The sequence below is a fragment of the Sapajus apella genome, unplaced genomic scaffold, assembly GCF_009761245.1.
Source record: "Sapajus apella isolate SASKATOON/1434 unplaced genomic scaffold, GSC_monkey_1.0 scaffold98, whole genome shotgun sequence".
NCBI lineage: Eukaryota > Metazoa > Chordata > Mammalia > Primates > Cebidae > Sapajus > Sapajus apella.
In genome coordinates, this window is record NW_022437038.1 from 7,257,335 (window position 1) to 7,269,006 (window position 11,672).

At 43.4% G+C, this 11,672-nt stretch overlaps 1 protein-coding gene across 1 annotated transcript in view; it reads right to left on the bottom strand.

Moving 5' to 3' along the window:
* Positions 1-3: 3 nt before the first annotated feature.
* Positions 4-11,672, bottom strand: part of GLA (galactosidase alpha) — a 13,335-nt gene continuing 1,666 nt past the window's right edge. The window contains exons 2-8 of the mRNA XM_032257807.1: positions 8,054-8,228; positions 6,158-6,335; positions 4,898-4,989; positions 2,708-2,869; positions 1,818-2,015; positions 1,162-1,546; positions 4-70 (exon numbers count right to left, since the gene is read on the bottom strand). Of these exons, the coding sequence (XP_032113698.1) occupies positions 1,256-1,546; positions 1,818-2,015; positions 2,708-2,869; positions 4,898-4,989; positions 6,158-6,335; positions 8,054-8,228 (1,096 nt within the window). The 3' untranslated portion in view covers positions 4-70; positions 1,162-1,255. The remainder of the gene's footprint in view (positions 71-1,161; positions 1,547-1,817; positions 2,016-2,707; positions 2,870-4,897; positions 4,990-6,157; positions 6,336-8,053; positions 8,229-11,672) is intronic.

The following is an 11,672-nucleotide window of genomic DNA, read 5'->3' on the forward strand; positions in this document are numbered from 1 at the left end:
TTATCTTTTGGGAGGGAATAAGCTTGAGCCATCAGCACAATTCCGCCTATGGGGAAATTTATGCCTCTTCCTGGTATTACCTAATTTGGCAATTAAATCACTAGGATCTTTATGAGATAGATACAGTTTGCCGTTATGCAGTGGTTACTGGTTATCATGTAAGTAGACACATTGCAGGCAAATAGGGAGAAGTCAGTAACACATTCATAGTGGATTTAAGTTTTTTTTGCTAAGTCTCAGACCTTTGGTATAATAGTCATTATTCTCCAGACACAGTGCACTGTAATGTGTATCATATGGACTTGGTCTTATACTCCTTTAAACATTTTGACATTCCCCTTCATATTTTAAAGTAGACATTTTTATCATACCAAAATAACTACAAAGAATAGGTTTTCTGGTGTATGAAACTCCCAGATTTTTTTTTTTTTTTTTTTTTTTTTTTTTTTGAGGGTCTCCTCTTGTGCAGGCTGGAGTGCTGAACCAGTGGCATGGATCAGAGCTTGCTACAGCTTTGAGCTCACAGGCTCAAGTGGTCTTCCTGCCTCAGGCCCCTGAGCAGCTGGGACTATATAGGTGCCTGTCACCACACTGGCTAGATTTTAGTTTTTGTGATGGGGGTCTCGCTTTGTTGCCCAGCTGGTCTGGAAGTCCTATCCTTCAGTGAACCTCCCACCTAGCATTTCAAGGTGCTGGGACTGCAGTGAGCCACTATGTCTGGGCAAACTTACCAGTCAGTGGAGGAATCATAAAAGACAAATTTACAAATTATATATCCTTTTTGTTACACTTCAGTCTTAGTGATGTTCAGCTTTTTGTAGCTAAATATGCTACACATTTTGATAATTGGGGAGATAATCTCAATAAGGGGGATGGGTATTTGAATGAGTGGGTTTAATGATTTTATTCCTACATAAAGTTTCAACTTTGGAAAATTTTATTCAAGGAAATACAATTTTTTTTTTGAGATGTGAGTCTTGCTCTGTTGCCCAGGCTGGAGTGCAGTGGCATGACCTCGGCGCACTGCAACCTCCACCTCCCAGGTTCAACGTAATCTGCCTCAGCCTACAGAGTAGCTGGGATTACATGGATATGCCACTATGCCTGGCTAATTTTTGTATTTTTGGTAGAGAGGGTTTTACCATGTTCCAGGATGGTCTCAAACTCCTGACCTCAAGTGATCTGCCTGCCTTTGGCCTCCCAAAGTGCTGGGATTACAGGTGTGAGCCGCTAAGCCTGGCCCAAAATAAAGATTTTAAAGTAAATCTTGTAATGACCTCTGCATTGTATTTTCTAGCCGAAGCAAAACGGTGCCTGTGGGATTTATATGAGTTCTTAACCTTGAAGTCCATTCATAGAACCCTAGCTTCCTTTTCACTGGGAGATGCTGTGTGATGAAGCAGGCAGGATTACAGGCCACTCCTTTACCCAGGGAAGCAACTGCCATGGTATAAGAGCGAGGTCCACCAATCTCCTGCCGGTTTATTACAGCTATAGCCCAGGCTAAATCTGAGAGAGGTCGTTCCCACACTTCAAAGTTGTCTCCCTGAAAAACCAAGAAAATAAGTGTGATTGATTTGTAACTAGTGATAAGTGGCCCTGTTAGTTTGGCATTCATTCTTAATGTCAGAACTATCAAAGCATTTGTAGGAAAAATTAAAATGATCCTGCAGCATTATTTTAGAAATAATGGTTCTAGCAAAAAACCTTATTACTGAAAGTAACATCAAGAGCAAGGGGAAAAAAATAGATTTAGGCCCAAGACAAACTTGGTATTGCGTATGTAAACCATCTTAAAATATATACCCCTTATTTACCTGTCTAAGCTGGTACCCCTGCTTGCCCAGGGGGTCCTGATTGATGGCAATTACATCCTTGTCTTGAAGGAGAGCTTTGGCTTGAGGGCTGATGTGTCGGAGGTCATTAGACATGAATAAAGGAGCGGCCATGATAGCCCAGAGGGCCATTTGAGTTACTTGCTGATTCCAGCTGAGGCCAAAGTTGCCAATCACTAACTGAGACAAAGAATGAAATAATTCAAAGGAGAAGAGGAAACATTCTTTTTTTTTTTTTTTTTTGAGACGGAGTTTCGCTCTTGTTGCCCAGGCTGGAGTGCAATGGTGCGATCTCGGCTCACCGCAACCTCTGCCTCCTGGGTTCAAGCAATTCTCCTGCCTCAGCCTCCCAAGTAGCTGGGATTACAGGCATGTGCCACCATGCCCAGCTAATTTTTGAATTTTTTTTTTAGTAGAGACGGGTTTCACCATGTTGACCAGGATGGTCTCGATCTCTTGACCTCGTGATCCACCTGCCTCGGCCTCCCAAAGTGCTGGGATTATAGGTGTGAGCCACGCGCCTGGCCAGAAACATCCTTTTTTTTTTTTTTTTTTTTTTTTAAATTTTTATTCTTATTATTTTTTAAGATGGGGTTTCACCATGATGGTCAGGCTGGTCTTGAACTCCTGACCTCAGGTGATCCACCCACCTCGGCCTCCCAAATGCTAGGATTACAGCCATGAGCCACCGCGCCCGGCCAGCATTCTTAAAGTTACCTAGATGACCCATATGGAGAAGCCATTTTCCACAGCATCCTGCTCTAAGTACTCTCACAGAAAGCCTCCTCCCAGGAACTTTACCTCTACCTTGAATGTCAGATAGGAAACAGACCTACTGCAGGGTCTTGAACAAGGAAGCCTCAAGTTTTTACCATATCTGGGTCGTTCCAACCCCCTGGTCCAGCAACATCAACAATTCTTTCCTGGTTAGAAGAGGTCCAGTCCAAGATACTCTTTATACTTTTCCAGGAATCATCAATGTCAGCATAATTTCGCCAGTGATTGCAGTACTGTCGGATTTCTGTGTAATTGGGCTGTGAAAACAGATGTAACTCTTCTGTTTACTTTCTACCAACATCCTTGTGCGATGAAAACAGTCAAGTTTAAAGGAGGCACTTGTAGCCTTCTCATGAGTTCACAGATTGAAGGTCTCCCTGAGGAGGTTTAAACCCTTATTATAAGGAACTTTCACTGTTAAGAAGTTTGCTTCAGAAATAGGCCATATAACTTGAAATCCCTTATAGTTACTTTACTTCTATAATCAGAACTAAAATGATCTTAATGAGTAAAATTAAAAGGTGCAAAATTAACATAGGACTCCATCAAGCATTAAGAAAACTTAAATCCTAGGCATATATTTTGTTAATGGAATAAAAAGTTTGTAGAGGCCAGGCACAGTAATCCCAGCACTTTGGGAGGCTGAGACAGGCAGATGCCTGAGGTCAGGAGTTTGAGCCCAGCCTGGCCAACATGGTGAAACCCTGTCTCTACTAAAAATGCAAAAATTAGCCAGATGTGGTGGCATGCGCCTGTAATCACAGCTACTTGGGAAGCTAAGGCAGGAGAATCGCTTGAACCCAGGAGGTGGAAGTTGCAGTGAGCCAAGGTTGCGCCACTGTACTCCAGCCTGGGCAACAGAGGGAGACTCCATCTTAAAAAAAAAAAAAGTTTGTAGATAGGCAGGTGGGATACCAGGTTTAAGATGCTAAGGAAAAAAGACTATTTTGCAGAGATAACAAGGAAATAATAAGGATTCATTCCATAAATATTCAATGCTTAACCAAATGCTAGGGATATAGTCAAAGTCAGACTTTCATGAGTCCCTGCCCTCATGAAACTTACACTCTAGTGGGAAGACATGGTAACAAGTCAACAAATACTTCTAAATAGTGAAGAACTCTGAGAAGGAAATTAAACAGGTTAATGGGATGAAGAATGAATGGACAGAGGGCTATTTTAAAGTAGAGAAGAACTGTCTGCATATGTGGCATTTGATCTGAGACTTCAATGTTAAGAAGCCTGGCCCTTAAAAATCTTTGGGGAAGAAATGCTCCAGGCAGAAAAAAAGCAAGTATAAGGGCCCTGGGGCAGCAATAAGCTTGCAGTATTGAGAGACAGAAAACCAGTACAGCGAGGGAAAGAGCTATGACCATTTGGACTTTGGGGAGGCAGGAAAGGGCTGGATTAGTGGTTTGGTTTCATTCCAAGTGCAATTGGAAGCCAGTTAGGGTTTTAAGCAGGAAACTGATGATGCCATTTATATTTTTTATAACTGCTATGTCTTGGGAATTTTTCTTTCTAAAAAAACCCTGATATTTACATTTTAATAAGATAACTCTAGTGCTGCTTGGAAAATAGATGGGGGTGGGGACAGAGTGGAAGCAGAGAGATCAGGCTGTCACAGCAGTCTGGGTGAAAGCCAATAGTAGCTTGGAAGGCCAGGGTGCCTGTAGTGGACATGGAAGGAAGTGGGCTGATTCAGGAGATATTTTAGAGATAATGGTGGAAGGACTGTTAATAGGACACAAATGGTGAAATAAAGGGGAAGACACAAGGATGACTTTCCAGGTGATGGTAGCTTAGACTATAATTACAGCAATGGGGATGGTAAGAAGTGGTTGGTACCTGGCAGAGATGGTAGGATGATACTAAGTAACAGTGGACTTGGAAGGAGACCTTGGTTTCCTTTGTTGTCAAGTTCTTTTTTTTTTTTTTTTTTTTTTGAGATGGAGTTTCGCTCTTGTTGCCCAGGCTGGAGTGCAATGGCGCGATCTCGGCTCACCGCAACCTCCGCCTCCTGGGTTCAGGCAATTCTCCTGCCTCAGCCTCCTGAGTAGCTGGGATTACAGGCACGCACCACCATGCCCAGCTCATTTTTTGTAGTTTTAGTAGAGACGGGGTTTCACCATGTTGACCAGGATGGTCTCGATCTCTTGACCTCGTGATCCACCCGCCTCGGCCTCCCAAAGTGCTGGGATTACAGGCTTGAGCCACCGCGCCCAGCTGTTGTCAAGTTCTATCGATCAGTACAGTTCTATTGAATTCTGGGCTCACTATCTCACCTTTTGAAAGGGCCACATATAAAGAGGCCACTCACAGGAGTACACAATGCTTCTGCCAGTCCTATTCAGGGCCAAGGACATGTGTTTATAACCTGTATGAGAAAATAATAGGTAACATAAGGGAAAGAAATGAATTTCCAGCTGGGGTTGTATATACATATAAATACATATTTTTTTTTTTTTTTTTTGAGATAGAGTCTTGCTCTGTTGTCCCGGCTGGAGTGCAGTGGTGTGATCTAGGCTTACTGCAACTTCCATTTCCCAGGTTCAAGTGATTCTCCTGTCTCAGCCTCCCAAGTAGCTGGGATTACAGGCACGTGCCACCATGCCCAGCTAATTTTTGTATTTTTTTTTGAGACGGAGTTTCACTCTTGTTACCCAGGCTGGAGTGCAATGGCGCGATCTCGGCTCACCGCAACCTCCGCCTCCTGGGTTCAGGCAATTCTCCTGCCTCAACCTCCTCAATAGCTGGGATTACAGGCATGCGCCACCATGCCCAGCTAATGTTTTGTATTTTTAGTAGAGACGGAGTTTCACCACGTTGACCAGGATGGTCTCGATCTCTTGACCTCGTGATCCACCCGCCTCGGCCTCCCAAAGTGCTGGGATTACAGCCTTGAGCCACTGTGCCCGGCTAATTTTTGTATTTTTAGTATAGATGGGGTTTCACCATGCTGGCCAGGCTGGTCTCAAACTCCTGACCTCAAGTGATCCACCCACCTCAGCCTCTCAAAAGTGCTAGGATTACAGGCATGAGCCACCGTGCCCGGCTGGGGCTGTATATTTTAAGAGGCTTACCAGGAAGATTCATGTTTAAACCAGCAGCAGGGACAAGCAGTTGTTCTGTGTTTAAATTATGTAAAGTACCTCCCAGACTTCTGGGATTGTTATGAGGAAGTAGTGCAGAGATGGTGTATATATTGAGGAAAGGCAGGAATGAAGATGCTTCTTTCTCTGTGACCGACTGACAACCTGGACTCTCCTAAATGATGTTATAGAGAGTTATAATTACTAACTAATTAACTCTTAGAGTCCTCTTGAATTATAAGTGCACAATATTAGCCATGGTTAGGCATGCATGGATTTTACATGAATGAACGAATGAATGAATGAATGAATGAATGAACTGAAAGAGAAGAGATGGGAGCTCTGGCACATGAATAATTATTTCCAGTATTGTGACAGCATATTTAAAATCTGACAGCTCCCTTGGCCTCAATGTTCTTTCCTTTGTGTCTAAATCTCTGGAATGAAACATACCATCTGCCAAACTTTCCAAACTGTCACAGTGACAACCATCAAATTTTAGCAGATCTACTCCCCAGTCAGCGAAGGTCTGGGCATCAATGTCATAGTATCCAAAACTCCCAGGGAAGCCTGAGCAGGTTTTATTTCCAACATCTGCATAAATCCCTAGCTTCAGTCCTTTGCTGTGAACCTGAAATGAGAGGGAGGAAATGAGTCACTACCGTAGAAGGCCAATCACGAGGTAGCAGAAAGAGAGAACCATTCCAGGCTGGGGGCAGAGACAAAGTTACTTCACCAGGTATTGGGGGCTTTTTCCGATAAACCCGCAAAATCATCCAGATGAGTCTCTGTTGGCAGACAAAGAATAAAAATCCCCCAGTTCTACTGAGCTAGTTCAAACTATGCATGTGATCTATAGCCCAGAACTGAGGAGAAAGCTAGCAGCCATGATAATCTTCCTGATGGGATCCTGAAAGCTACCTTTTGAGGGCAATGATAGATTGCCCTTGACAAAGACTCTCCTTGACCAAACTTTAGTTAGACTTCTCTGATAAGCCTTCTTTTCGACTAGGCCTCCACCTTGGCCTCCTATGTCTGTCCTAGCAAGCCCTCTTAGCAAGAATCCTGCTAAGTCAATCCTGCCACCATTGATATCTGATCAAGTTCCCTCATTCCCCACCCTTCATGTTTAAGTCCATGGTCTGCCTTTAGCAAGAAGCTCCCTACCCTTGATGTCGTCTTAAATAAATACTTCATCCACTGACCCCCTCAATCTGCTCATTGGCTATAAATCTCCACCTGTCGGCCGGGCGCGGTGGCTCACGCCTGTAATCCCAGCACTTTGGGAGGCCAAGGCGGGTGGATCACGAGGTCAAGAGATCGAGACCATCCTGGTCAACATGGTGAAACCCCGTCTCTACTAAAAATACAAAAAAAAATTAGCTGGGCATGGTGGCAAGTGCCTGTAGTCCTGGCTACTCGGGAGGCTGAGGCAGGAGAATTGCCTGAACCCAGGAGGCGGAGGTTGCGGTGAGCCAAGATCGCGCCATTGCACTCCAGCCTGGGTAACAAGAGCGAAACTCCGTCTCAAAAAAAAAAAAAAAAAAAAATCTCCACCTGTCTTTGTTGCATTTGGAATTGAACTTGGCTCTTTCTTCTACTGTGGTAGTACTGAATAAAATCTGTCTTATCATCTTTAACTAGTGTTGGACTCTATTTCTCTTCAATGATCTCTAGAATATTTTCCTTCTATCTTCTAAAATTGTAGTTTATAGTACCACTGCAATAGCTTCCCAAAGGTTATATGGAAATGCATGCACACATATGTCAAGAACCAAGTTCCTTTTTTCCTCCTAGAGAGTTCAGTGGTTTCAGCAAAAGGAGAACTCCAAGATGGGCCTCAAGAGCTATTGCAAAACATTTGTCTGCTGATGGAATGCAAATTCCACCTGATAAGCCTTACAATTCAATGTTCAGATAACTGCCAGCTATTCTACTTTCTAAGTATCATGAGGGCTGTTTCTTTTTTTTTTTCTTTTTTTTGAGATGGAGTTTTGCTTTTGTTGCCCAGGCTGAAGTGCAATGATGCGATATTGGCTCACTGCAACCTCCGCCTCCTGGGTTCAAGCGATTCTCCTGCCTCAGCCTCTGGAATAGCTGGGGTTACAGGCATGCACCACCACGCCCAACAAATTTTTTGTAGTTTTAGTAGAGTTGGGGTTTCACCATGTTGGCCAGGCTGGTCTTGAACTCCGGACCTCAGGTGATCCACCCACCTCGGCCTCCCAAAGTGCTGGGATTACAGGCGTGAGCCACTGGGCCAAGCCATGAGGGCTGTTTCTAAGCAAGCTTTTGTACAGAAGTGCTTATAGTCCTCTGAATGAAAAAGAACGTTATCTATAAACTCACATAATTAGCTAGCTGGCGAATCCCATGAGGAAAGCGCTGAGGGTCTGCCTGAAGTCTGCCTTCTGAATCTCTTTGGGGAGCCATCCAACAGTCATCAATGCAGAGGTAGTCATAACCTGCATCCTTCCAGCCATCTGAGACCAAGAGCTCTGCCATCTCCATGAAGAGCTTCTCACTGAAAAAAAAAAAAATCCAATAATCATTACAATTCATTAAGTGAACACTTATGTACCTCCTATTTGTTAGACACCTTGGGATTTCACAATTTTTTCCAACCCAGTAATAGTGTGGTAGTAATCACGAGCAATGTAAGGTAAAATGAATTGCTTTGCCAGGTTTTATTTTGTCTCTCCTATCCCCTTAATACTCGTGCTCTAGAAACCCCAAACAAAATAGGAATGAGAAATATATGATGAAACTGAAAAGATAAGAACTAAGTAGACAGTTCAGTAAGGTAAGAAACTACAAAGTTAACATAATTCATAGCTTTTTTTAAGATATCAACAATAATTCTATTTGGAGAGAAAGATCCCATTCACAAGAACAACTGAAAAACCTAAAATGCCTGGAGACAAATTTAAGATATGTGCAAGGCTCATACGTCAAAACTATGATGTTCCTAAAGGATTTGAATACAAGGAAAAATATTATTTTGCTCTTGGATAAGCATACTCAGTATTAAAAATAAGTTAATTCTCCCTACAATTCTTTATATATTTAACAAAACCTTTAACAAAGCCCAAAGCCCAAAGCCTAAAATTACTTAGGTTTTTTTTTTTTTTTTTTTTGAGATGGAGTCTTCCTCTGTTGCACAGGCTGGAGTGCAATGGCGCCGTCTTGGCTCACTGCAGCCTCTGCCTCCCAGGTCCAAGGGATTCTCCTGCCTCAGCCTCCTGAGTAGCTGGGATTACAGGCATGTGCCACCACACCCAGCTAACTTTTGTATTTTTAATAGAGACGAGGTTTTGCCATTTTGGCCAGGCTGGTCTTGAACACCTGGCCTCAAGTGATCCACCTGCCTTGGCCTCTCAAAATGCTGGGATTACAGGTGTGGACCACCTGCCCAGCTTCCAAAGGGCTTTTTAAGAAACTTGGCACAATATTAGAAAATGTCCACCTAATATATTACATACATGCACACTCATTAAAAGATAGAGGAAGGCCAGGCACAGTGGCTCATGCCTATAACCCCAGCATTTTGGGAGGCCAAGGCGGGTAGAACACCTGAGGTTGGGAGTTCAAGACAAGCCTGACCAACATGGAGAAACCCCTTTGCCAGTAAAAATACAAAACTAGCTGGGTGTGGTAGCACATGCCTGTAATCCCAGCTACTCAGGCGGCCGAGGTGGGAGAATCGCTTCAAACTGGGAGGCGGAAATTGTGGTGAGCCGAGATCATGCCATTGCACTCCAGCTTGGGCAACAAGAGTGAAACTCTGTCTCAATACATAGTGCAGTACTATTAGCATTACAATACTCAGATTAATGGAATTAAACAGAAAGTTTAGAAAGTGGTCCTTCCAGCCATCTGATACCATGAGACTTATTGTTTATTAAATTGTTTATTAAATTTCTTATAGAAGAACAAAGTTCAGATGGACTAAAGGTTTAAATATTTTTATTTATTTATTAATTTAAAAAAAAATTTTTTTTTTCAGAGACGGGGTCTCACTATGTTGCCCAGGCTGGAGTGCAGTGGCTATTCACAGGCGTGATCCCACTACTGATCAGCATGGGAGTTTTGACCCTCTCCGTTTCCGACCTGGGCCGGTTTACCCCTCCTTAGGCAACCTGGTGGTCCCCCGCTCCCAGAGGTCACCATATTGATGCCAAACTTAGTGCAGACCGGATCGGCATAGCGCACTGCAGCCCAGAACTCCTGGGCTGAAGCGATCCTCCCACCTCAGCCTCCCAAGTAGCTGGGACTACAGGCACGCGCCACTGCGCCCGGCAAGATTTAAATATTTTAAGAATCAGGCCGGGCGCGGTGGCTCAAGCCTGTAATCCCAGCACTTTGGGAGGCCAAGGTGGGCGGATCACGAGGTCAAGAGATCGAGACCATCCTGGCCAACATGGTGAAACCGCATCTCTACTAAAAATACAAAGAAAAAAAAAATTGCTGGGCATGGTGGCCTGTGCCTGTAGTCCCAGCTACCTGGGAGGCTGAGGCAGGAAAATTGCTTGAACCCAGGAGGTGGAGGTTGCAGTGAACTGAGATCGCGCCACTGCACTCCAGCCTGGCGCCTGGCGACAGAACAAGCCTCTGTCTCAAAAAAAAAAAAAAAAAATGCTAGTAAGAAATGCATGAGTATATGATCTTCACGTAGGAAAGGACTTTCTCAGCATGACCCCAAAGTCAGAAATCAGAAAGGAAAAATCAATGTGTTTCATTACATAAATATCAAAACCAACACAAAGAAAGAACCACTGTATTCGAAAGGTATGACAGACCGAAAAAAGAAAAAAGAGGCCAGGCTCGGTGACTCACACCTGTAATCCCAGCACTCGGGTAGGCCAAGTTGGCCAGATCACTTGAGGCCAGGAGTTCGAGACCAGCTTGGGCAACATAGTGAAACCCTGTCTCTACTAAAAATACAAAAATTAGGCATGGTGGTGTGCCTGTAATCCTGGCTACTCGAGAGGCTAATATACGAGAATTGCTTAAACCCGGGAGGCAGAGGTTGCAGTGAGCCGAGATTGTGATACTGCACTCCAAACTGGGTGACAGAGTGAGACTCCAACTCAAAAAAGAAAAAAAGAAAAAAAAAAAGGTGTAATTTGCCCAATGTCATAGGGCTAAGTAACAATGAGGCAGAAATTTGAGCCCAGGCTGGGTGCCAGAGTCTTGCCATTAGCCAAACATGACATAAATATGATCCCATTTTTATGGAAAGTAATGAAAAGAAATCTATGTTTTCATTTATATAGAAAACAATTGCAAGATTGTATATTAACATTTTAACCATGATTATTTCTGGTGGTGGAATGATGGGGGGAAATCTTTATTTTCATTATGCTCTTTTTTATCTACATTTTTTGCAATGACCATGCATTAGTTTTTTTTTTTTTTTTAGTTTAAAAAGACGGGGTTTCACCATGTTGGTCAGGCTGGTCTTGAACTCCCGACCTCAGGTAATCCACCTGCCTTGGCCTCTAAAGTGCTTGGATTACAGGCATGAGCCACCACGCCTGGCCTTTTTTTTTTTTTTGACCATGCATTAGTTTTATTTATTTATTTATTTATTTATTAAAGATGGGGTTTCACCATATTGGTCTCGAACTCCTGACCTCAGGTGATCCACCCACCTCAGCCTCCCAAAGTGCTGGGATTACAGGCGTGAGCCACCGTGCCCGGCCTTTTTAAATTTTTATTATTATTATTATTTTAAATATTTATAAGCTATTTTTATTTTTATTTTAAAGAGATGGGGTTTCACCATGTTGGCCAGGCTGGTCTTGAACTCCTGAGCTCGTGATCCACCCATCTTGGCCTCCTAAAGTGCTGGGATTACAGGCGTGAGCCACCGCACCCGGCGGCCATGCATTAGTTTTATAATCAGATGCAAATACCACACACACACACACACACACACACACACACACACACACACACACACACA